Here is a 23,379-nt window from a genome sequence, read left to right as displayed (position 1 = left end):
AGCATATTTAGCCTTCAGGAAAGTATTCAATTCAACATACCGATCTCAATCGCAATCAACACGATGATAATCGTTTCTAACCACTCGGCATGTCTACTAGATACTGATTCCTTCAGCAGTTGCAGCATGTCTTGCAAAACCTGGCGCGTAACGAGAGGGGGAAGGGTCATTACATGATAGCTTAGCTGACATGAGAAAATCTTACCTCCACGCGAGTGTTGAGCAGATTGATTCGCTGGGGGATTTCGAGGTAACTTCGGGCTGCATCATACAAGGGTTGGAGATCGGGGAAACTCTGGAAGAAGTGGCAAGACAGTGGATGAGGCGCGCAGGTTCGTCAAAGCGAGGAGTTGCGTACCCAGAACACTTCCTGGAGCCATAGAACGTGAGATTCCCGAGAGCATACAACGATTTGATAGGAAAACTCACAGGAGAATCAAGAACAGAACCCACGGAGTTGATGTTGGTTCGAAGAAGGAACAACTGTCCAATTTGTTGCATGATCTCTAGCGGAGGTGTCACCCAGATCGTACCCCAAGTCCATTTACTAGTAGCCGAAGACCCACCTTTGTGAGGCATCCCTATCTTCCCTGTCTCGCTAATGATTTCTGGAATGTCTTTAGTTTCTTCTATAGTCGAAGAAATGAGTTCTTCGAACTATCAACATGTGAGAAACCCGTGGAATTGGCGATGCGCCTCAAGACATACCAGCGAAATCTTCACTGATTGTGACAAGGCATGGGACAATGACAGCTTAGTCCTTCAAAGATGTTAGTGACTTCAGTAATGGTTTGAAGGGTTAGACTCTTACATGTAACTTGATCCTTTCCGTAGGGTAATGACGTCGTTGTAGATTCTTGGGAACAGTGAGCGCTACAATGGCGACACCTGTAGGCGTTGATCCACACACCGGCTGTAGTTTGCATAGTAGTAGTTGAGATCTTCCATCTCGATCTCGTCCGGAGCTACGGTACGACATTAGCGCATGGCAGAGAGTCTCGGCGAGGTGGTATTTACCCAATTTCCCGATTTCAAACCGGCGACTAAGAATGGAACAGATTAGGAAACACGACGGGCACGCATCGATACACTCACATAGACGATAAGAAACGCTTTTCTTGCGTCTCCGTCATCCCCCAAATAACGACAGTTCCATAGGGGAACAAGAATATTTCAGCCTCTGTAGCCGTTGTGTCGAACTTACTCTTAGACTTTTTCCTAGGCGGGTCTTCGGTATCATACTCTTCTCGTAGTTCTGGAATTCCGAGAAGGTCCCCGGTTGGAGCATGAGAATTTATTCCAGGTTTCGAGTGATCTTGGGCGGAGAGAGGAGGGTCGTAGACGTATGGGGTATAAATGACCTCGTCAATCAACTTGGGGTTTGTATGGTACGCATTCTTCCTAGCAACGAAGAACTTCATAAGGTCGTTCATGCGGTAAGAGCTTTGGACCATTAGACAACAATATCTGTGGGATTGCAGACTACAGCTCATACCTGGCAGTCGCGTATGCTGTCACTCGAGGTAGAGATTTGGCTTTCTTCTTGGTCAGTTTTAGCGCATCTCTCCTGGCTGTCCCTGCAGGAATCAGGGATATCTGGTTGTACACCTGAGGTACCAGCAGCGGTCAACGACTAGGAATTCCAGTTGAACGCAACGACGACGTACCTCGACCTCGTCCTCTTGGGATTCCTCATTCTCCTCTGCTTCTCCTTCATCGCTATCTCCGCTCGTTCCCGTGCTTTCTGCGTAGGCTTTCTTCGCTGTGACCGCATGCGGTTCGTCGTCGTCGAGAACTGGTAGAGGGTCAGGTTGCTCTGGCAAGACTTTGAGCTTTCCAGCAAGCTTTGTAGACCTGTTCGCGCCTCGCGGCTTGTCATCCATCGACTTCGCTGTTCCTTCCCTCATGAACGACACTGTAGGCATCCTAGAAGTCACTAACAGAGGTTTATCGTCCACCAGAGTTGTCAACCGAGTCCAAGGTCGTCGTCGCCGAGAACTGTCCGGACATGACCTCATATTGAGCTATTAGGTAATCATCTCTACCAAATGCAGTAATTTCACGCATTCCAGAGGAAGACAAGAATTCCAATGAAAACTCGAGAGAACCATCGTACGAACTACATTTAAAGGGCACAAGATGAAAGATAGAGGATAGTACTCCAAGTTTACTTAGCAGACCAAGAGTCCAATCCCAACATCTGAGTGAGTTTTTCCCGATCTACTACCAAGCTCCGGCCCGGGGAGTCTGCCCGGATTCTACTCTCCGCAATTCTTTTCTTTCCGAAGATCATTTGGCGCCCAAAAAGGGGCGCTAAATTCCTACGTGTTCACCGCGAGAGGGTCGCTCCACGCATGCGTCGACTAACCAAGGACACTCCAGATTCCGTGGTCATCTTGTCACTCACTCGTCTGGAATAGAATAATTGTGTGATTGTAGATGGCAAAAATGCTTCCATTTTCAAGTTCTTTGGGACGCGGCAACAGTGCGCTCTGATAGATATTTCGCCGGTGAGGTTCGCATTGGCAGGATATGTCTGTAATTTATAGAACCCAGAGTTCTTCCGCGAAGGCTCGTGGTTTACCGTTACGAAGCGAACGGCTTCGTGTTCTACATACCATACCAATGGGTCGCTTGAACAGCATGGCATCCGAGCTTCCCAAGGAGAATTGAATAGCCAAGGCGTGCATCACCGTCGTGTCTCGTGGACTGTCTCCCATGCTCACTTCGTGTGCACCTTCGATGTTCCCCGTAGTGACACCTTAGAACTTGTGCTAATCCCGATCATTCTCAACTCAGACCAGGCTCTCTCATTCTGGCGTCTATCGGGGTTCTATGAAAACGCTTGGCCTAATGGTAGCGAATTGTCTCAGAGATACTCTAATTGGCTGACGGCTGTTGTGATAATACTCCCTCAACAATCAGTTAACCATCGTGGTGCAGCGCTATAGCCACATCTGTTCAATTTCGCACTCGGCTCCGCGCTGGATGCAGTTAAACTTCTGGAAAAGAAATTCCGCCCCGGCGATACTTGGTCGCTCGGCCCCAATCACTGCTAGGATTTCGAATCCCAAGCGCTTAAACTACGTTGTAAACACGCAGATTCTAAGTCTAAGCATCCAGTACGGCGGCATTCGTCATGGAACAGTCCTTGTGGGCCCGGAGAAAACGCCGATACATACGAGCTTTCCATGGACATGAGATTCTGAAAGGCAAAAACTCCACTGTTATCAGCGCACCTTTCAATGTGGAGAAATCATCCTTCTGAAAGGCATGATACTTCACGACAAGAGTGATGGTTGTTCTAGCACCCAGAAGGCAACGGGCACATAACGTGGTGATTGCAGCTCTGACCGCAAACCGACGCCTAGAACCTCGTCAACGACGTCCGTGAGACCACGAAGTGGGATGTAAGACTCTACCGAACTCCGATAGAATTCGTATATAGCTTAATATTCAAGACCTCCTATACACGGGCGCTTCCTACAATACATTGACAAGCATCTTGCCGTTTACCAGAGCTTCTGCATCAAATCGAGAGTGACAGTGATGGGGTATGTATGTCCCAACGATCTCCAAAGCGCCCATGAAGGCAGTACGTATTATTGGCTTCCCTTGCAGAGGTGCATCGCGCCAATAAGCTAACCGCCGCAGTTGCAATATCATTGCGATATGAAGTCATCGCTTCACTTTATCTCGTAGATAGGGGCTCCTGAATACAGGGTGATACTCGAGTATACCACCGCGGAGTGGACGCGTCGCAAACAAAGGGACTCTTCATTGGACGTACCGCTTGTGATCATGGGGCCGAGTCTATGTCTATACCTAGAAAGTCCTAGGTGATGGCAAAGCATTAGGATTTAAGTGTTTAGCAGAGAGCCGGATCGAAGCGCAGCTTGTGTCCCTTTCATTCGGAGCAGCGCAAGCAGCGAAAGTTCGAAGTTTCCTCAACCCTTTCATTTGCGTTAATCAATATACCGAGATGCCTTGTAAAGTTTCGCCACCGATTGGCACTTCGTCACTGCTGTCTGCGGGCCAGAGCCAGCCATCTTACTCTGGAACACGACATCCACATCCCTCGAATCCTCGGCCTTCTCCTCAAGGTCGGTCCAGTTCAAGGGGCAAGAGAGCCACCGCTAAAGTTCTTGCTTCCTAGGTACCCTGCTTCTCCTCCACACGTTGCTTCTGAGTTTGTTCTGGCTTGAAGCTTGAAGCATGGATGCTAAATTATAAATCGGGAGCTGGACCTCCTTCCCCCTTCACGTCGATCCCTAAGCCAGAGTTACTTAGGCTTCATTAATGTATTACGGCCTAGCGTCTTCCAACCTCAAGCTTCCGAGGTTCAAACGTTATCTCTGACGAAGTGGATCACCCAATTCCTTGGAAGGGAATTCAAAGCCGCATGTCGAATAATACATTGCAGTCCGACGACGTTGCGCTCAAACTCAAGGATACACGAGAATAATGATATTCGATGACCGAAAGCATGAAAGGTACAGTCCGGGTTCAGCAGACACATAGGTAGATACAATACAGCATGGGTACTTGACTTGAGCATGGATTGCGGTAGCACGAGAGCGATGAGTAATAAAGATAAAGCGGGGTCCATGTATGGTATGCGAGCTGGACGAGACGTTGTTGCGAGATATCCGGATCCATGGCTTGTTAACGAGATTTTGTCTATGTTTGAGAGCATCCTTCCTTTCTACTCGGAATCCTGATTCCAGAGAAAGTTAAAGGGAGAGTCCGTGAGAGTCCATGGAACGCCATCCAGGCTATCCCATAATGGTCAAGCTACGAGGTGTTAAAGTTTGAAAAGAAATGGAAGAAAATGGAGGAAATGGGGAACTTAGGAATGGCCGTGACCTGATGCAAAGCGGCGCAAAGTTTGAACATCCGTAGGATCTCTGGGCACTGAATGGGAATTTTGAAGAACGTCTAGGGGTACGAGACTGGGGCTTCGAGGGTTGTAAGCGCTGCTTAGACTTGAGATCGAGGAGGTCTTGCTCGAGTGTCCTGAAGAGGACGCAGGGCTATGGGCGTAGCCCGACGAGGGATGATGGCGACTCGAAGATACGAGAGGAGAGTGAGGGTCGCTGTAGCTTGTCGGGGAAGGCTGTTTCGGGGTGTCCGACTCTGATGACTGGGTGTGGGTGTTTCGGCGAGTCTTGGCTGTACGTGCACTCCTGAACCAGCCTTCTGGTACTGGGACGTCCCCAATACCGCGGATGTTGTCGACCGTTGCGAGTTGGTCGAGCCTAGCTTGACTGAAGTATGCAGCTGGAATGCGGCATGAGCGTAAAGGACTGGGATCCAGCGGAAAGCGACCTACTCAAGTGCCATTTTCGCACAATACCTCTCTGCCGATCCGCAGGAAGTGAGACGTGCACGCTATACGTTTGCTTGATCAAGCGTTCTGACTCAGGTATCTGCCTAGCTTCAGAAGCATATGGGCTGGACAGGATCCGTTAACACCTTCACATTCGAGAACGGAGAAAATGAAAGTATGGCCGCCGAAGGTTGCGGGAAAGAACAGGGAGCTATAGCTGACACTTGAAGCTTCCAAGAGTCGCATACAGGTTGCACTTACCGCATCATGTGCGCCCATGGAGTTACAGGGTTGAGAAAATCGTCTGCCATGTCGGATTCTTTCTGATGGTAGAACAAGAATTCCTTGAAATCCAATGGATGGGTGTCAGTATCCAACCAAGTCGTCTTGTGAGCGCTGAGCGCGCATGAAGATGTATCACTCACATCTCTGACACCTTGATATGCAACCGGGTTCGTCAACTTCGTGGACAGCCTGAGGGTGTGTGGATAGCAACGTACGACTGGGACCCCAACCCATTCCATCCGTCCTGATCATTACAACAAATATCAGTCAGTATGTGGACACATGGCCGCAAGTGGTGCATACCATCGCTCCATGCCCAGTCCAGTCGGCTCGGTGTTGGCACCTCGCTCCTCCCTAAATGAAATTGGCCCTTGGGTCAGCACTGCGGGAGCGTTCACGGCGTTACCGTTCACGGCCTACCAGACGTAGACGTTCCCGGGCATGATAACCCTCCGCTCCTCAGCATCCAGTCGCCGCGTGATCAATGGAAGTCGGTTGCAAGCGACAGCATTGAAAACTTGCAATGCATCCCGCGTTGAACGAATACGAACGCCTTGAAGGGTGGGACGCTGCATTTAGTGGGACTTGAAGATATGAAAAGAAAGGAGGGTTCCGACACCCAAAGTGAACGAGGAGGGATGGGTAGTCATGGTCCGGAGGGAAGGCTCGATGGATTATATATCTGCAAGCAAACCAAGTATGGCAGAGCCAACTCTAATTGAAGGTCAATTTGCAAATCCCGGCAGTGAGGGAAAAATATTTTTGACTTTGCATTCGCGATTGCGAGGGAGAGCCTGTATGGGTATAACTCCATTTCGAAAACCTAGGATTTTTTGACGTAAACATGGAATCCTGTTGTTCACACGGATCGCCAGAATTATGGCGGTTCAATCAGGAAACCTGGGCCTTCAGGATATCGTCGCTTGCAGAACGGAGCGGCCAGGTTCGATTGGGAAAGAGCCTGTACCCGTACCTGAGGTGCATCAGGGAGTACTGTCTCTAATTCTATTCAATCACAGCGATCTCAGATCGCGCGCTGTTTTGCAACGGACAGATCCAAGAACAGAAGTCGGGCTACTCGTGGAATCAAGAGAAGTCTGCAGTTAATATGCTATTTCGCAGGGTCACCGCTCACCTGGTAACAAACAACTGACGTCGAGCACCTAGACCTCGAGCGAAGGGTCGATAGACAATGCGACATCCAAGTGCCCTGAAAGTCGACGTGAAGTGGTGCATGGTAGCCTGGAGGTTTTCATTCTGAAGGTAAACACGGGTGGCGCGTTCGTCAAGCAAGTCGGTTACAATAGCTATTGTGCGTAACCAGCCGACGGTATGTCTGCCAGTGCCATGGTTCGCACGTAAGTAGCCAGCACGTAAATCTCCCTGAATAGGAATTGGCATGTCAGTACGACTTGGAAGTGTGATACTTCGGCTCAACCTAGGCTTTCGTTCCGAAATCCATGTCTCATGGGAGTGCGGATTGGCAGCGATCCATCCATGGCAAATCTGTTCCCAACTCGGACTTCAAGGCCTATTAAGTTTCGTGTGGTTTCCTCACGTGTAGAACTTGTCCATTGAATAAGACAGGACGAAAGGTGGCGAAAGAACTTGGGCAGACGCTCCGAACGAGATGGATCTGTTGACATCGGCGGAGATGAAGGGTTAAAGCTCGGGTTTGCGACAGGGAAAGTCCATTAAATTTAAACTCATGGCCTTTGGCTTGAATTAATTAATAGCCAACACTAAGTGATTTAGGTAAAGTTACTTACTTTTGTCAAGGAGGAACCAGGGCAAACTTCCAAGTTGATCCCGCCAACATCGCACTGCATATGTTAGTAAACGGAAACGTGTTTTTGACGTAAGAAGTCGCGAGGCATAGTTCGATGATCGACAGGACAACATACTATGTGTTCATGTTGCCGACCACGCCAAACCTGGCTTTTACAGCGTCGCTATCAATACGCTTCCTTAGCTTGAGTTAAATAGCCAACCTCGCCACAGTCCGCATTCCGACCTCATGCTTGCTTCCTGAGTAAGAGTCCGTTGATTAAGATGAAGATAGCAATGATGTTCTAAAGCAAGGGAAAACCGTTAGATATGTACAAAGCGAATTGAGTTATGTCGGAGATGCTGCCACGAAATGTATCCGCGGCCGGCTCGAGCGTATCAATGTTAATAACCGCGAGTCACTGGGCCGAATGTGATCGCTCACTGGAAAAACATATCTCCCAATTCACCGATTAGCCCAAACCCATGTCGTCAAAGGCTGAAAGGTTAGGCGATTGAAAGGCTAGGATGCTCCAGTAGTATGTTCTGTGAGCGTCAAATTGGTCAGAGGGAGATACAAGTGGAGTTAATAGACTTGGTGCCATACCGGATAAGGGGAGCACTACGGGAAGATAATCAGGAATCTCCGCGAAATGGGGCCGACCATTGAACAGGTAATGGATGCGCAATGACTTCGGTGTGAAAGGTGCTGGGTCAGAGAAGCCCTGGAGATTTGACTTTTGTCAAGTTGATAGACAACAGGTCAGCTGATGTTTAAAAATTCGGAGCTTCGGACGTCCCACCTTGGAACCTTCTCCAGCAATATAAAGCTGAGAGTTGCGAACTAACGCCTGAAGTGGTACCGTGACATCAATGGCCAATTCATGAGCTCCGTCTTCAGTATCAATGACACCATAAACGGCATTCTGGATGACCAGCCCTGGATACCATCGTTTCAGAAGGCGACAACCACATAGAGATGAACTTCGATGCGCGCCCTACCTCCTCTCGCTGTCTCTGAGGACATAACCTTGCGGGCAGAGTCTTTGAGCAATTCAACAACGGCGTTACGCTTCTTTCTTGCATCAGAATCTTCTTCAAGAGCCAGCCGAGCCGCACGGATTTGCCTGGGAAGATGGGTGATAATTTAAGCTTTTGTTTTCGCCATTGTTTAAGATAGAGACTCACGCAATGCGTTGTGCGCGCCGACGCGGGCGGATAATGAAATGATACCCCAATGCTGCTGCTGTCGATGGTATCACGGCCGTCCAGAGGGCAACTACAGGATCATAGTCTCCTGCAATGACGACAGGCACGGAGAACTGTTGTCTCCATAGTGTGAAGCTACGGAGCGGTTAGACAATGCATGGGTCAAGACGACAGGAGACGCACTCGACCTGCAACATGATCCCTCTCCCACTAATCACCGTGAATACGTGGGCTTCCCGACCATCCTTGGGCATCCATAGTGCCCCAAGCTGGCTCTGAAGACCGTCGAAGCCCAGTTCAAACGTCGCATGGAGTCGGGTCGCAAGTTCCGCGATTGTTGCACCGAAATCGACCGAAATTTTGGGGATGATATCGTTGAATGTCAGACCAACAGCCCTGTCGAAATGGATAAACCTCAGGCCAGAAGTTGAAGGTAGTCCGTTTCTGCTCGCTTCGATGAGTTCTTGGCTTACGGTAGGCGGTGAGACGTAGTTGAAGGACAAGGAGGGGCGTTGGCGAAGCTTCAGGGATATCTCCGCAACTTGAGGAGACCCACTGTAGAGTCGTCGTGCATAGGTTAGGTCGGACGTTGGGATAAGTCTTTGAGACAACGGAGAGACAGCACAGTTGAAATTGACTGTGTTGTATTCGTCGCGATACAGCCCGTTAAGGTTTGTGAGAAGGTTTTGTCCGTAGACAGCGACTGCCTAGCATTCTCTTTGTGAGCTCTTTCATGCAACAGGGACAGCGTAATTCCATACCTTTCCTGTAAACCTTGGGGAGAACTGGTGGCGGACGGTTCCGATGTATTGAACCACGCCCAGCCTCCTCCCTTGAAGCATTCCTTGCGTCTTGAAGGAGACAGCCGTCTTCTGGTTGATCCGTTTCTGGAGACATCGTTCAGGTCGAAGAAACAAAGTAACTGACGAAAGTCGCCTACTGAGAATGAATGACTAAGCTCTTCAGCTACAATTCGAACACCTCTGACTCTATCCCATACAGACGCAGTTGTGAACCTTTCATTGTTCACAGACGCCCCCGTGCCATCGAGAGTGACAGACAACGTGTTCTTGGGAGGTGTCTCATGGTCGAAGAAGTCTTCATCCAGAGGTGCTTCACTTCGTATTCGTTTGAGTTCCTCACGAAGCTGTTGAAGGCTGTCAGAAATCCACTGATATTTTACATGTGGCTCTACTGACTTGTTCTTTCGTCCTTGAGTGCATGTGCGGTGGCCATTGTATCCGAAGGCCTTGCTCGCCTGTGGAATGGGATTGTCAGTACATAGTCCCGTTTCAAGAAAGCCAAGAACTCACCGAGAACATCATAAACCTCTCTTTAAATAAATAAATCCACCTGAGTACATTGTGGCAAAGGAGCGCAATCAACGGCTCACCCACCTCAAGAAAGGATCAGAAAGCACTGGCAATCACGAATCAGCCCGTCTTCATTCCAAACAGAAAGGACCAGAAGAAGCACGAAGTTCAGGCCCATAGACATACCTTGATATGCCTTTTGAACTTTCAAGAACTCTTCCGTCGCGACATCAGCCTTTTCGGGGTCTCTCTGTTTATCAGGGTGAAAGAGAAGCGACAACGCTCGATGGCGCTCGTTAATTTCGGTTTGACTTGCGCCTCTGTTCAAATTCAAGACAGCACTGGAGAGAAAGGAATTTGTGCTCAGTGACCGGGTGTATAAGGAATGACATATTTGCCTCACTAAAGGTCAGCCCCAGGCCCCATTGGACGACCGGCATCCTGTCGAGACGTGTCGTCCTGGGAAGACATGGCTTCCGAGGATGTACCAGCGTTACAAAACGTTCAAAGTGACTGAGACAATCGTCGTGCCCTCGTCGTCGTCGTGTCAAGAAGGGTCGCGAGCGTCACCGAAACTCAACGGTCTGCATTACGAAATAGCCACGTGGAGCCGAATTTGGAGGGCCTGGATTGGCTCCGAGCTCTTTGATTGCCGGACGGGAGTTTGGGCGCTAAAAATCTCGAAACGGGTTTTCGAGAGGATTTTGGTAACTGCCCAACTTCACAGCATGACAAGAAGATCTCACGAACAAAGCCACAAAGGTCGTAAGATTAGGGTAAGTCCATTATCAAAATCGTAAATTAAATCCTGTTATGAATAGCAAAGATGGCAAATCAAGATAGCAAAGCAAGCAACTCGTAAACGCAGACCAGCCTTTATCGATTAGGCCAGCTAGATTTGTTACGATTTACTCCAATGAGATTGAGCCAATTTCCAGATCTTGACCACTCCTGTACTCGTACTATTGAAAACGTGCATCTGTCAGCAAGGATATCGATGTCCCGCAGGAAGACCCAAAAGCCAACAGAAATTGAAGCACTCACTTTTCATTTCCGACGTCATCCTCCAATACCCACTTCGCCTCCGTCAACGGGGCAAGCTCGGACTTTCCTTGCTGGCCGTCTCCTAGATCTTGTACTTTCCTCCGCTTCTTCTGCTTCGAAGAGATCTTCTCCTTCCCGGAAGACGACGTGGACGACACCGGGGATTCACACTCCTCCTTCACTTTACTTTTAGACTCCTTTACCTTTGACTCGCAAACCTTCAAGGCAGGTAGCTGTTCGCCTCCCTCCAAGATAACCCACTGCGTCCGATACGTCTTCCTAACGTGCGAAAAGATATGCACCACATCTCCCAGAGGGACAATCTCGACGATCCTCGCCAAGCCGTCCGTTTGGCTAGAGGAATCAGAACCCAGGATCTCTTCTTCCGACTTGATCTTCTTAACAGACGTGTGAGCCTTCCTGAGCCTAACGGGCGGTCGAACGAGGAGCTGAGAAAGTATCGCGGGTACAATCTCGTCCATTTCCTTACGAGAAGGCGACCCTGCATTACTCAGAGTAGGGAACTCATGAAGGCCTGCTAACAACCCTGTTTCCAAAAGAAAGTACATGCGGTCAATGATACAGAATACAATGGTCATTTCTTCAGGTAGCAACACACCTTTCTCAGGTCGTTTAACGAGGAGAAACCATCGCTCGGCCGACATCGATTTAGATCTCCACTCAACAACATTCACAATGTCAACTTCTTCCCTCGCCTTCTTCTTCTCGATCTTCATCGGAAAGTCCACAACCGATACAGGTCTGGGAATCGACTCGCACAGCGTGCACAAGTCTTCAATGTCGACCACGTCCGGTTCACCCTGTGTGGCCAAGATGCGCACGATGTGCATAGCAACGTCAGTTGTCGTCGACCCGGAGTCAGTTGTCCGATTTCTACGTGCCTTTTCTGTTGCACCACTCTGCTGATGAGCGTTACACCAGGGTTTCAGTGGACAGGCACTGCAATCGGGATCCCGCACTCGACAGACAGTACTGCCGAGCTCGATGAGAGCTTGGTTAATGTCCCCGGGATTCTGGTACGTGGGATCCTTTGGAGTACCTGGAAACAGCTATGTGAGGCCGCACACCCTTCTCGACTCAGCGAAATGTCATACCTGGCACCTGGACCATAGCATCAGCCGCGGCCCACAGGACGTCCAGTGTACCCTTCGCCTTCGGGTTCGCGTAAAGCATGAGGAATCGACTCAGCAGCCGAGTGACGTTCCCATCCAACTAGAATGGATAAACTCAATCTCTCTGGTCCACGAACCCAATCTCGCTATACGTACCACAGGAGCCTTCTCTCCGTACGCAATGGAGCAGATAGCACCTGCGCTATAGCGACCTATTCCGGGTATCTTCGCTTCCATGTCTTTGGCATTGTCAGGAAGCAGACCGCCCAGTTCGTTGACGACCTTCTGTGCACCTGCCAGTAGACGACTTGCTCGACTGTAGTACCCCAGGCCTTTCCACAGAGCATTCACTTCGTCGATGGCGCCTTTCGCCTACTTTCCCATGTCAGAATCGCATCCCAAAGCTGGAGACAGAGGAAGATGCGCACAAGGTCTTTGATAGTCGGAAACCTAACAGACCACGTCAACTCGGTGGACCCCTGGACAAAAACAAACTCCTACTTGGCCATCCAACGTTCATAGTACGGAATCACGGTAATGACTTGGGTTTGCTGAAGCATAATTTCGGATATCCAGACCTGCAAGACAGCATTCAGACACATCCTCTCCGTGGTCAGAGATACACGCACCCACCTCGTAAGCACGTTGCGCCAGCTGCTCCCGTGTAAACGTCCTATCAAACGGTTTTCTCCAAGGCATCCCTCGCTTATCCCGAACGGTATCAAACCACTCCAGTAAGGCCTTCCTCAGCTCTTCTGGCTTGGAAATGCGATGCATGGCCCGTGAATGCTTCCAGGCGGTTAATTCTCCCAATTCACCCCCTGCTGCCTCGATCGCAGAGTCGGCCACTTTCCGTCGTTTCGGAGCGCTCTTACGCGATGCAACGCGTTTATTTCGCGCCTTCCTGCTAGAGGACGCGTCTGAAGGGTCGTAGCAGTCCTCCGAGGACTCGTGGCCGCCAGATTGGTAGTCGTCGTCATCCAAATCCGCCTGGGCCTTTAGTCGACGTTTAGGTGGCATATTTCCGCTGAATATCGTGCAGAGCTCTGTTGATCAATGCACTTTTAGTTGTTGATCTCGATAAGTTCCAAATGTTCCGTAGTGGATGGCCTTAATATCGTGGTCGTCGTCGGGGATACTGTAAAAGTCACTCGTCGCGGAATAGCTGGCGCGCAAACCGTGTTTGCGGATGTTTTACACGGTGGATAGGGGCTTATTCTTAGCGCTCGAGACCTCGGTGTTTGAGTGGAATCGCCTGTTCCTAGGAACCATTCGACGAGAGATTACGAGGGAGAAATATGGGGACTAATTGAAAGCACCGCTTTATAATATACCGATAACCAATACAATGATAAATAAGACGAGTCCATCGCGAAGGTGCATCAAGAGCGACAGGAGTGTCCTTAGAAGTTCTTCTTGTTCTCGTCGACAGAGATTCCACCTGAAAGGAGTGGTAAATTTACAGGGAAAATCACTACCTATTAGAATTACACTCACCTGGTCCGATATTAACAAGCAAAATCAACCCTCCCACAATCGACAAAGTCTGGAAGAAATCATATCTACACAACAACCAATTAATCCAGAAGGCCCTTAAAAGCAAAACAAAAATGGCTCACTTTAAGAAATCCCTCTGCACATCCTCCTCATCGACAGCCCACCAATTATTCGCAAAGACATTAAAAGAGCTCAAAACGAGAACCAAAAACGCCGCAGACCACTTGGCTTTGAAACCCACCGCAACCATCGCGCAAGCCGCTAAACCGATGATCGACAGAAGGATGCGGCCAAAGGTCCACTGTCCTCGGATGATAAATCCCAAGAAGAGGAAAATGAGGAGGACACGGCCAGCCAGGAGGAAACTACACCACACCACACCCGATCAGCATTTCCTTGAGACAACGCACGGAAAGCGAACTTGGAGAGGGGAAACTCACTACTTCCGCCTATCCGTCTCAGTAATGCTCGGTAACCCCGCAAACCCTCCCCTCCCACTCGGGTTAACCATCGAGTCGCTAAAGACCATAAACAAGCCTCCAATCACACTGAGACTCCGCAAGAAAAAATCGAAATCGAAGATCAGGCCATAGCCCAGGCCTTGGATGACCACAACGGCGAGGAGACCAAAGACGGAGTACTCGGTGAGGCCAGGGCGCTTGGTGATGATGATGGCTGAGCCGGCGGTCATAGTCTAGGTGGGCTATTAAGCCTAGCAGTAGAATGGATAAGAGGGGGAGCTCACAAGGATGTTAACCAGCAAAAACAGATGCGATACCCCCCATGGAAAGTGTCGATGACTAGATCAGTCCCCAAATTCCATCAGCACCACCACTCCCAAAGCCTCCAGTGATGGAGAGAAAAAAAAAAAAAACGCACGTTTGCAAGTACAAATTCTGACCAGCCCGCTGCACCATCATCCTCAGCGCATCCTCCAAGAACGTCGAAACAATCAAGAAGCGCCCAATGACGGGCAAATAAGGTCGAAGCGGCGTCGAATAGCGGTCAACGCTATCCTCCACCGATTTGCTGAAGGCTTGCAGCTTTTCAAGCGGGCGCTGTGCACCACTGCTGCTGTAGTCATTTACAGCGCGGTACCCAGGTCCAGAAGCGTTCGGGTTGAAGCCACCATAGGCATTGTTTTGTTGATAACCACTGTAACGCGAAGACATGCCGGGAAGAGGAGGAAATAAGCACCAGACGCACAAAGGACGGGGACTAGAAAGTGGCGGTACAAGTCTAACGTGTCAAGTAGACCGCTCGTCACGACGTGGTGATGGCTATTACCTGTGGGGGTTAGATGGTATACGAATTTAGAACTTTGTGACTTGTGACCGCCTTGCACTGCCGCCATCATGATTGTGTTTCACTGGCGCTCGCAGCTCGGGCGTCACAATCCCGCAGACAGGAAATAAGTGGCGTGATATAGTACCGGCGATTGGAACGGTTTGGAAACGCTAGATCCGGGGATGCAGTGCTGGGAGGGTGGAGGTAATCAGCAATACCATCCTGCATGCATCGTGCTGAGTTGGATGAAGCTGGCAAAGTTTCCAAGACGCGTCTCACGCATCGTCACTCAACGACGGATCAATCGCACGCGCACCCTTGCATTCCAATGAAGAGTCGACCGTAATTGCCCAAATCGATAAATAAAAATGCAAGTGGAGGGCCCTACAACAAAAACATCGCTCGCATAGGAGGTGAATAAAAACAATTTTAGAAGGTCTTCTTCTTCTCGTCGACAGAGAGACCACCTTCGAAGAGCCAAAAACAAACCACGCATTAGCACACACACGCGCGCCACACAGAAACGGTGAGAGAAAAAGAACAGACCTGGACCCATGTTCACAAGGAGGATAAGTCCACCCACGATGGACAGCGTTTGGAAGAAATCGTACTTCAAGAAATCGCGCTGGGGGTGTGCAGAGTGGACACTCCACCAGTTGTTGGCGAAGACGTTGAAGATACTGAGGACCAGAACGAGGAAGACCGCCGACCACCTGGCCTTGAAACCAACAGCAACCATCACGCACGCCGCCAAGCCGATAACGGAGACGATGACACGCATGACACTCCATTGACCTTGGAGGATGAATCCAAGGAAGAGGAAGATGAGGAGGACGCGTCCGGCGAGAAGGAAACTGAAACACACATTAGTCCAACCAGCCAGGAAGACGCAAAATAAGCGCGCGCTCACTATTTCTTGCGGTCGGTTTCAGTGATAGAGGGCAAGCCAGCAAAGGTGGATTTGCGGGACACCATGGAGTCACTGAAGACCATGAAGAGACCGCCAATAACGCTGAGGTTGCGGAGGAAGAAGTTGAGGTCAAAGATGAGGCCGTAGCCGAATCCTTGAATGATGACGACACCGAGGAGACCGCCCACTGCGTATTCCGTGTATCGTTTGGTGATGACAGCGCCAGAGCCAACCAACATGGTCTATTGCTTATTGTTCAGCCCGAGACAACGCAAAAATGCAAGGCTGGCCAACTCACAATAACGTTAATCAATAAGAACATATGGGAGATGCCCCAAGGGAAATGTCGGTGTCTAGAAACATATCAGAAACATATCCTTCGAGTATAACCTTGGTCGTTACTCACTGCTGCAGATACCAGATCTGGTCTCCCCACTGGGTCAGAATTCGCAATGCATCCTCCAAAAAGGTGACCACAATCAAGAAGCGGCCGATAGTGGGAAGATGGGGCTTCAAAGGCTGAGAGTAAATCTCGACATTGTCCTCGACCGCTCTGCTGAATGCCTGCAGCTTCTCGAGCGGGTCGTCAGGGTTGGCGGCTCTGTAGCCTGAGGAGGGCCTGGAGTTTGAGAGGCCGTGGGGGTCCGGGTTGTAGTGGTTGGCTTGCGGACGTGCGATGCTGATCCTTGAGGCCATTTGCTCAGTCGGTCAGTCGGAGGGGAATGTGGACGAGGGGGCTGGGTTAAAGCACGAACAGTAACGGCTCCCAGCTAACGTGTCAACAAGTCACGACGTGGCTCATATCATTCATGACATAAGCCGTATCGCCACACATCATTGATGGTACCCGTCAATTGAGCCCTCAAGCGCTCGTGCACGCGTGTTCCGCAGGGTTCGTTTGATATCTCGTTTTAAGTTAGAGCTTTTAGAGCGGCTTCGTTACAGACCCGGGGCCGTCGGGCTCTATGGCCTGTGAGATGAGCTAGACAGCAGGGGCTGCTCATCGGTCTTTTTGATTTGCGAAAGTCAAGATTCATGGCAGCGCTCAGACGATGCATCTACCTTTGGATACTTTTCTCGTCGGACAACGTATGCAACGCCTGATGTATCAGCAGGGTACTGTCAATTACTGTCAATGAACTATCCCCGCTCATTTATAGCATAGACTCCAACGTCCCGCGACATCGTTTTCTTCTTCCCCCACCAGCTATTATATCGGCGCACCCACTCCCAACTACCGGGAACCCCTCCAAGCGCCTACCAGGTCAAACTGGGCCACATTCTCATAGTCCTACCCTTCCTCGACAACAGCAAGTTTATCATTCAATGGCAAGGTCAGACAAGGGGTCTCGGACAGTTCGTCTTCTTTCGCAGCAAGTCTTCTGATCTACCGAATCCACGTCGTCCCTTGTCTGCCACTGTACGACTGCACCAGTTCCAATGCTATTCCTACTACGGCTTGCGGTATATGTCAATTGGCCGATCGAAACCTACACAAGTAAGAGAGCTGGGTGTTAGCAAGTGGTCCTGAGAACCAAAAGGTAAAGTCGACGTACCCCCTCTCCCCCCTCCAGCTCCAGATCCAATCAACGAATCAGAGCCAGACCCCGATACACGAATAGGCCCTTCAAACCCAACCTCCCTCAACACCCTCCCAAAATCCTCCGGTCTTAGTTTGAGGCTCTGATAATTCTCCTTCAGTTTCTGCTCATAATAAATTCAAGTGAGCGGGTCAGTATCGTATCTTAAAGATGAAGGTTGTTCTGGCGCAGGACAAAACAGCCCAAACCCAGGACAAGTAAGAGTACCAAAAGGCACCCGTTACCCACCTCACTCATCCGCCTCCCCTTGGCATAACTCTCCCATCCCTGTGGTTCAACCACAAACACTCCTTTCCCGTCCCCTCTCAACACTCTAAACACCTTGCGGAAGAAAGAGAGGAGCCCCTCGTCGCCGCCGTTGAGGTGGATCCATTTTGTTAGCGATAATCTATTGGGGAGGTAGGGTGAGGGACAGAGGTGTCGTTGTCGTTACGGTTGGAAAGTGAAGTTAGCATTAGGCAAGATTAGCAGTTGTAAGAGGAGTCGGTGAAACGGGAGGAAGGGAAAGTTACGCACGCAAGAACAACGTCATACCCCTCTTTATCCTCCCCAATCTCCTCCTCCACCCAATTCGCCGTTCGAAAGGTTATGTTATAAGGGAACGGGAGGCTATGCTTCTCGTTCGAATCGTCGCTCTCCCCATCTGCACCTGCACGTTCTGAACTCCCTCCCTTTGAGTCTGGCGCGAGCCCGCGCTGCAGGTAAACCTCCCTAGGAGGAACAGGCAAACTCCCAAACTCGTGTTCGCACGAGAGAGGGAAGTAGTTCGGTAGGGGACGTCTAGACTCGCCCCTTGCCTCATCTTCGGGGTCGTCGTCGTCGTCGGTTCGCTTCCTCTTCTTCACCTTTCCTCCGTTCTGCCCCTCCACACCGCCGTTCGCCTCGGTTTCCCCTTCACCTCTCTCCCCACCCAATTCTACCCTCCCACTACCAGCCTCTACACCAAACCCAGACGGCTCCTGCAAAGACCACAGCGTCCTCCGTCTCCTCCACGCACCCTGCACCAAGCTGTCATCAATATCCACGCCTACAACTTTACGCGGTCCGTACGACTGAGCTGTACTAGCGCATAAGCAAAGGAGGTTGTCAGTTCCTAGTCTCCTAGCCTCGTAGAACCGTCAGCCTGAGGGACCCAGAGAGGTACTACAAGGTATAAAACAGCACAATGGAACGCGTTCCGGTCGCCCCACTCCAGGTTCCCTTCATACAGCCCAATAAACATTTCAAGGAAGAAAGAAACCCACCAATCTCACAAGTCACCCATCCCTCGTTACACCCAACATCCAAAACTACCGCATCTTTGAACAAACCCGGTGGAAGTCGTTTGAGACGCGGTTCAGCGAGGGGGGTTGGACGTTTGGTATAATAACTAGATCGTTCATTTTACGTGGCGTCAATCATGGTGGGGGACGGCGGTCATAGAGTTCGGGAAAATGGCAATGCGCATGTCAGAGGAGAAACAACGGGCGAAAGACCCAGTGCATGTTCCGAATGAATGAGGGAAAGGTGTGGTATAAGGGAGAGAAAATGAGTGCGCACCTGTGATAGTTCCCATGTACAGGAACGTGGATCTGAGGATGTGAAGTGGAAGTCATGTACAAGTCTTCAAGTCTTCAAGTCACGAACGACAGGCGCAAAAGCAGGAAGATATCGATAAAAAGCAAAAGACTCTACGATGTCCGAATTATCTCTCCGTCTGGGAGTCGAACCCAGCTTTCGCGCGTATTGATAAGCAATCAATGACAGGCGCGTGTACTAACCGATATACTAACGGAGAGCTGATAGACATCCAGCATAATTGCAATCCGTTCCATCTCCAGTAAAGCATCTTTTCGAAGATTCTGTACAGTCTCTTTCATCGCAAGGGAGGGAACATCGCCAGCGACCAAAAGACCTCATCGCAGCCCATAGAATGATTATCGAGGCCATAGTGGACAGGATCATATCTAATCTCATCGGCGGCGGGAATCGCGATGACAAGCGAGCGCGCTGCCAGCGCACCAATGTGCTCAAACTTTCCTTCGACTCACTTCATTATTTAACCCTCGCTCGCACGATTAGGGCGCATGCGGTGTAGATGATGGTCGGGCGTTTCCAGTGGACGCGTCGGTTGCACGTTATCAACAAGGGCCGTGTTTGGGTCGAGCAGCAGTGGCAGCACCATCCGATATCGATAAGACGACGACCAAATTGGAATTTACGCGCCGTCGAGTCACAAGGCCTAATTTTCCGGCAATTGACATCCAAGTCCTTGTTATCTTCTTCTCCCATCTCCCATCATCATCGTCCTTTATCCTCCATACACCTACCAAGGAACATGACCACCGACGCGAGGCTCGCTGCGGCCTTTGCTGCTCTTTCCCTTGCCAATCCCCTCACAGTCACCCACGAACCGGCTACATCCCCTGCTCAATGGAAGGAACTCTTGCAGGCACATAAAGATGCCCCCAAGCCTTTCGAGTTGATCAAGACCCTGGTGTACAAGCCCAAGACTGCCAAAACCGCCACCCCCGTCCCTGTGGTCGTCGTTGCTCGAGAAGAGACCGAGACCAACTCTGGAGCCATCGGCAAGCAGCTCGGATTGAAGGAACTGCGATTGGCGAACGAGGAACTGCTTAAGGAATTCTTTGCATTGGATAAGGACTCCCGTGAGTCTCCTCATTAATTTTCATCTTATCAAAAGTTAACAAAAATTGCAGTGTCCCCACTTGCAATCGACTCTTCCGTATTTTCCAAGATCCAACTCGTGATCGACCCAGCTCTCGCTGACGCTTCCTCAACCCAATTCGCTGTCCATGCCTCGTCCTCGTCCACCACAACTTTCTTGTCCGGTGCCGACATCGTCAAGCACCTCAAGTCGCTCGAGACAGACACACAGAAGCTCGTGGAATTGGCGGCTCCCGGAGAAGCTGCCCCAGTCGCAGTTGCTCCGAAGAAAGCCCCGCCCAAGGAGAAGGAGGATGCAAAGATTGAGGGTGCAGTCCAGGTCGCTATTGGTGTCAAGAAGGAGGTCGACTTTGCTTCATGGTACACTAATGTCAGACCAATCTCTTCTTTTCGAAAGCGCACGCTAAACTGTTCTTCTCCAGGTCCTGATCAAGGCCGACATGCTTGACTACTATAGCGTCTCCGGTTGCTACATCCTCAAGCCCTGGTCCTACTCTATCTGGGAAGAGATCCAAACCTGGTTCAACGCCGAAATCAAGAAGCTCGGCGTTCAAAACTCGTACTTCCCCATGTTCGTCTCGCAGAGCGTTTTGGAGAGGGAGAAGGACCACATTGAGGGCTTCTCTCCTGAGGTCGCTTGGGTCACCAGGGCGTGCGTTTTCTCACCCTGTCTCTTACCGTTCGACGCTAAAATGAACCCACAGCGGCCAATCCGATTTGGAAGAGCCCATTGCTATCCGTCCAACCTCCGAGACCGCCATGTATCCTTGTATGTGCGACCCTCATCTTCAAAGTGTCGCCCTCTAACCCGCCCCCAGACTACGCCAAATGGATCCGCAGCCACCGCGACCTCCCTCTCAAGCTCAACCAATGGAACAGCGTCGTCCGTTGGGAATTCAAAAACCCCCAGCCCTTCCTCCGCACCCGCGAGTTCCTCTGGCAAGAGGGCCACACCGCCTTCCTCACCAAAGAAGAAGCCGACACCGAAGTCCGCCAGATCCTCGACCTCTACCGCCAGGTCTACGAGGACCTCCTCGCCGTCCCCGTCATCCCCGGTATCAAATCCGAGAAGGAAAAGTTTGCAGGTGGATTGTACACTACGACGCTGGAGGGTTTCATCCCCACCTCTGGACGCGGTATCCAAGCCGCCACCTCCCACTGCCTGGGCCAAAACTTTTCGCGCCCGGAGATGTTCAACATCTTCGTCGAGGACCCTGAGAACCCCGGCAAGAAGTACGTCTGGCAGAACTCGTGGGGTTTGAGTACCCGTGCGATTGGTGTGTGTGTTATGGTTCATGGTGATAACCAGGGACTCGTCCTCCCCCCGAGGGTGGCGAGTGTGCAGGTGGTGGTTGTGCCGTGTGGTATTACGGCCAAGACGAGCGATGAGGAGAGGAAGAGGATTAATGATGCGTGTGAGGCGTTGGCGTCCAAGTTGAGGGAGGGGGATATCAGGGCGAAGGCTGATTTGAGGGATGGGTATACCCCTGGTTGGAAGTTTAATGAGTGGGAGCAGAAGGTGAGGTTTCTCTGTCATTTTTTCCCTTCGAGGTGGTAATTAATGTAAATGCGTATAGGGTGTCCCCGTCCGTCTTGAAATTGGTCCTCAGGACATCAAGAAGAACCAGACCCTCTCCGTTCGCCGCGACACCGGTGTCAAGGCTCCCCTCCCCCTCGACGGCATCACCGCCACCGTCCAAGACCTCCTCAAGAACATCCAATCCGACCTCTTCGAGAAGGCGAAGAAGGTGTACTGGGAGCACGTCAAGCAGGTACGCAGCGTAGTCGCCATTCGTCAGCCTAATGTTTTGCTAAATTACTATCGATGGTTGTGTAGGTCACGAACTGGGACGACGTCGTCCCCGCTCTCGATAGCAAGAACATCGTCGTCATCCCCTGGTGCGAGGAGGAAGCTTGCGAAGACGAGATCAAGGAGAAGAGTGGGCGAGCGTGAGTATCCCATTCTTTCTTATTCCCCTCGATGCTAAAAACAGTACGCTGTTTCAGTGCTGAACCGCAAGACGAGCGCGCGCCATCCGCAGGTGCCAAGTCGCTCTGCATTCCTTTCGACCAGAGCCACTGGCCCGCCATCGAGCCCGGCAAGACCAAGTGCGTTGGATGCGGCAAGGACGCGAAGAGGTGGACGTTGTTTGGAAGGAGTTACTAGACAGGTGGAAGCTGGATGGGCGCCCCGCTTGCTTGCGTTTCACCTTTCTTGCCTCCCGTCGTATGGCATGTCATGCATCTATAGGGTTGAGAGAAGGTATGAATTGGAAGCTCGCGTGCGCTGGTCGGGTGGGTGGGAACACCCCTCTACTATCCTACCCTTGGTAAACCATGAACGTTTTCGTCTCGTCTTGTCTCCTCTTTTGGGTCTCCTGGTTCGGTAGAAAAAAACATCGATACTAGATACTATTTGGGTTTTACGTACGTACGTAGTCGGAAGTGAAATGAAAAGCCTCTCCTCTGCAACTCGGGTTCGTTCTACTTACCGTGATATCAACTGATTGTGGGACTACCTGCTTATCTACCATCTTATGAAACGGGTGAGAGACGTCTGGATTGCATTGGATTGGGGATTGGACTGTATACTCGCTAGATCCATTGAGCCATAATTTTGAACGCTTTGGTACTGGACTCAAGTTGGAGCCTGGAACGAACGATGGGTATCCTGCAAGAGCGTATTTCCGAGTCGTCCATACCAGAAGTCTAAAATTAAGCGCCCGTTGTCAGTGGTGTGCGTGGATCTGGTGGTTTTGGCAACCACTGGCGTGAAAGTGGGCAGCACTTAATCTCCACAGCGATAGCGACGACGTGCGCTGATCCCTACTCGTACATGTATGTATACGTCCAATTAGCTCAGTGAAGTGACAGTTCAGATTCTTCCGGCGGCCCATACAGAAAACTCTTTGTGGGATGGCAGTACGTCCGACCGGGAGAATCACGAGTCTTCCTAGAGGCTAAGGACATGGCAAGGAGACTTAGGAATCGAGACTACATAAAGTGGAAGAACCGGTTTGTATACAAGTTCTGCCGAAGTTTGAGAGAAGTTTACATAAAACGCTGTATGAATGTATTATGTAGGCTCACCTTGTCAAGTTAAGTTGTGTGTACAGTCCAGTGGCATTCAACCGTCCGTGCAATTACTTTGACTCAGAAGCTCTAGGAAATTGGACGTGCAAACTGTTCATTACCTAGGATATTTGTGACTCGGCCCCATACCTGAACCAAGCCAGACTACCCTCAAAGCATCCAAAAATTCCATACTTCCTGACATGACACCCGTCTAGAACCATAGTAACTGGCACCACTACATTCCACTTCATCCCGTCCTTCA

General features: G+C 50.6%; 10 protein-coding genes and 1 non-coding gene across 11 annotated transcripts; 1 reads left to right on the top strand and 10 right to left on the bottom strand.

The window, feature by feature from the left end:
- Positions 1-26: 26 nt before the first annotated feature.
- On the bottom strand, positions 27-1,925 carry CC1G_05267 (cytoplasmic protein; the record flags this gene model as incomplete). Its single annotated transcript, XM_001840329.2, has 10 exons — positions 27-140; positions 206-295; positions 430-657; positions 709-760; positions 812-856; positions 911-965; positions 1,018-1,043; positions 1,096-1,443; positions 1,496-1,608; positions 1,668-1,925. The coding sequence occupies 10 exons, from the start codon at positions 1,923-1,925 to the stop codon at positions 27-29; spliced, it is 1,329 nt and encodes a 442-aa protein (XP_001840381.2).
- A 255-nt stretch (positions 1,926-2,180) lies between these two features.
- On the bottom strand, positions 2,181-2,835 carry CC1G_15690 (hypothetical protein). Its single transcript, XM_002910215.1, has one exon. It carries the CDS (start codon positions 2,648-2,650, stop codon positions 2,330-2,332), a length of 321 nt encoding a protein of 106 aa, XP_002910261.1. The 5' UTR covers positions 2,651-2,835; the 3' UTR covers positions 2,181-2,329.
- Positions 2,836-4,849: 2,014 nt separating this feature from the next.
- On the bottom strand, positions 4,850-6,189 carry CC1G_05266 (hypothetical protein; the record flags this gene model as incomplete). Its single annotated transcript, XM_001840328.2, has 6 exons — positions 4,850-5,280; positions 5,333-5,429; positions 5,617-5,765; positions 5,830-5,858; positions 5,918-5,968; positions 6,035-6,189. 6 exons carry the CDS (start codon positions 6,187-6,189, stop codon positions 4,850-4,852), a joined length of 912 nt encoding a protein of 303 aa, XP_001840380.2.
- Positions 6,190-6,505: 316 nt separating this feature from the next.
- CC1G_05265 (hypothetical protein) lies at positions 6,506-7,443 on the bottom strand (the record flags this gene model as incomplete). The annotated part of the gene is made up of 3 exons (XM_001840327.2): positions 6,506-6,575; positions 6,750-6,997; positions 7,384-7,443. 3 exons carry the CDS (start codon positions 7,441-7,443, stop codon positions 6,506-6,508), a joined length of 378 nt encoding a protein of 125 aa, XP_001840379.2.
- A 461-nt stretch (positions 7,444-7,904) lies between these two features.
- CC1G_15689 (hypothetical protein) lies at positions 7,905-10,374 on the bottom strand (the record flags this gene model as incomplete). The annotated part of the gene is made up of 13 exons (XM_002910214.1): positions 7,905-7,927; positions 7,989-8,118; positions 8,185-8,321; positions 8,384-8,508; positions 8,570-8,725; positions 8,774-9,297; positions 9,352-9,477; positions 9,531-9,737; positions 9,790-9,848; positions 9,904-9,923; positions 9,988-10,009; positions 10,090-10,244; positions 10,307-10,374. The coding sequence occupies 13 exons, from the start codon at positions 10,372-10,374 to the stop codon at positions 7,905-7,907; spliced, it is 1,752 nt and encodes a 583-aa protein (XP_002910260.1).
- Positions 10,375-10,804: 430 nt separating this feature from the next.
- On the bottom strand, positions 10,805-13,100 carry CC1G_15688 (A/G-specific adenine DNA glycosylase; the record flags this gene model as incomplete). The annotated part of the gene is made up of 9 exons (XM_002910213.1): positions 10,805-10,865; positions 10,948-11,494; positions 11,567-11,870; positions 11,937-12,007; positions 12,063-12,180; positions 12,237-12,452; positions 12,509-12,559; positions 12,614-12,658; positions 12,714-13,100. 9 exons carry the CDS (start codon positions 13,098-13,100, stop codon positions 10,805-10,807), a joined length of 1,800 nt encoding a protein of 599 aa, XP_002910259.1.
- A 383-nt stretch (positions 13,101-13,483) lies between these two features.
- On the bottom strand, positions 13,484-14,828 carry CC1G_05263 (ER-derived vesicles protein ERV29; the record flags this gene model as incomplete). The annotated part of the gene is made up of 6 exons (XM_001840325.2): positions 14,457-14,828; positions 14,323-14,377; positions 14,018-14,271; positions 13,700-13,942; positions 13,578-13,642; positions 13,484-13,521 (listed from the first exon to the last, which is right to left on the bottom strand). The coding sequence occupies exons 1-6, from the start codon at positions 14,747-14,749 to the stop codon at positions 13,484-13,486; spliced, it is 948 nt and encodes a 315-aa protein (XP_001840377.1). The 5' UTR covers positions 14,750-14,828.
- Positions 14,829-15,214: 386 nt separating this feature from the next.
- CC1G_05262 (Surf4) lies at positions 15,215-16,514 on the bottom strand. Its single transcript, XM_001840324.2, has 5 exons — positions 16,181-16,514; positions 16,073-16,127; positions 15,775-16,016; positions 15,411-15,718; positions 15,215-15,331 (listed from the first exon to the last, which is right to left on the bottom strand). The coding sequence occupies exons 1-5, from the start codon at positions 16,468-16,470 to the stop codon at positions 15,294-15,296; spliced, it is 933 nt and encodes a 310-aa protein (XP_001840376.1). The 5' UTR covers positions 16,471-16,514; the 3' UTR covers positions 15,215-15,293.
- A 712-nt stretch (positions 16,515-17,226) lies between these two features.
- On the bottom strand, positions 17,227-18,970 carry CC1G_05261 (hypothetical protein; the record flags this gene model as incomplete). The annotated part of the gene is made up of 5 exons (XM_001840323.2): positions 17,227-17,264; positions 17,331-17,478; positions 17,604-17,763; positions 17,892-18,437; positions 18,915-18,970. The coding sequence occupies 5 exons, from the start codon at positions 18,968-18,970 to the stop codon at positions 17,227-17,229; spliced, it is 948 nt and encodes a 315-aa protein (XP_001840375.2).
- A 93-nt stretch (positions 18,971-19,063) lies between these two features.
- Positions 19,064-19,152, bottom strand: CC1G_20236. The gene has a single exon. It is a non-coding gene; the product is annotated as a tRNA-Asp (tRNA).
- A 540-nt stretch (positions 19,153-19,692) lies between these two features.
- CC1G_05260 (proline-tRNA ligase) lies at positions 19,693-22,209 on the top strand (the record flags this gene model as incomplete). Its single annotated transcript, XM_001840322.2, has 8 exons — positions 19,693-20,023; positions 20,075-20,412; positions 20,465-20,694; positions 20,747-20,811; positions 20,837-21,561; positions 21,620-21,814; positions 21,880-21,992; positions 22,050-22,209. The coding sequence occupies 8 exons, from the start codon at positions 19,693-19,695 to the stop codon at positions 22,207-22,209; spliced, it is 2,157 nt and encodes a 718-aa protein (XP_001840374.2).
- Between the last annotated feature and the right edge of the window lie 1,170 nt (positions 22,210-23,379).

Source organism: Coprinopsis cinerea (genome assembly GCF_000182895.1).
Source record: "Coprinopsis cinerea okayama7#130 chromosome 11 map unlocalized cont3.11, whole genome shotgun sequence".
Lineage (NCBI taxonomy): Eukaryota > Fungi > Basidiomycota > Agaricomycetes > Agaricales > Psathyrellaceae > Coprinopsis > Coprinopsis cinerea.
The sequence above is the reverse complement of the archived record's forward strand: the minus strand, read 5'-3'. Positions and strand labels throughout refer to the sequence as shown.

Excerpts from the sequence above, each read along its gene's own strand:
- CC1G_05262 (XM_001840324.2), bottom strand. The coding sequence starts at position 16,470 with ATGGCCTCAAGGATCAGCATCGCACGTCCGCAAGCCAACCACTACAAC. Across the intron at positions 15,719-15,774 it reads GAAACCGACCGCAAGAAATA|TTTCCTTCTCGCCGGACGCG; the intron begins GTGAGCGCGCGC and ends TGTGTGTTTCAG. Across the intron at positions 15,332-15,410 it reads CCTTGTGAACATGGGTCCAG|GTGGTCTCTCTGTCGACGAG; the intron begins GTCTGTTCTTTT and ends GGCTCTTCGAAG.
- CC1G_15690 (XM_002910215.1), bottom strand. The coding sequence starts at position 2,650 with ATGCCATGCTGTTCAAGCGACCCATTGGTATGGTATGTAGAACACGAA.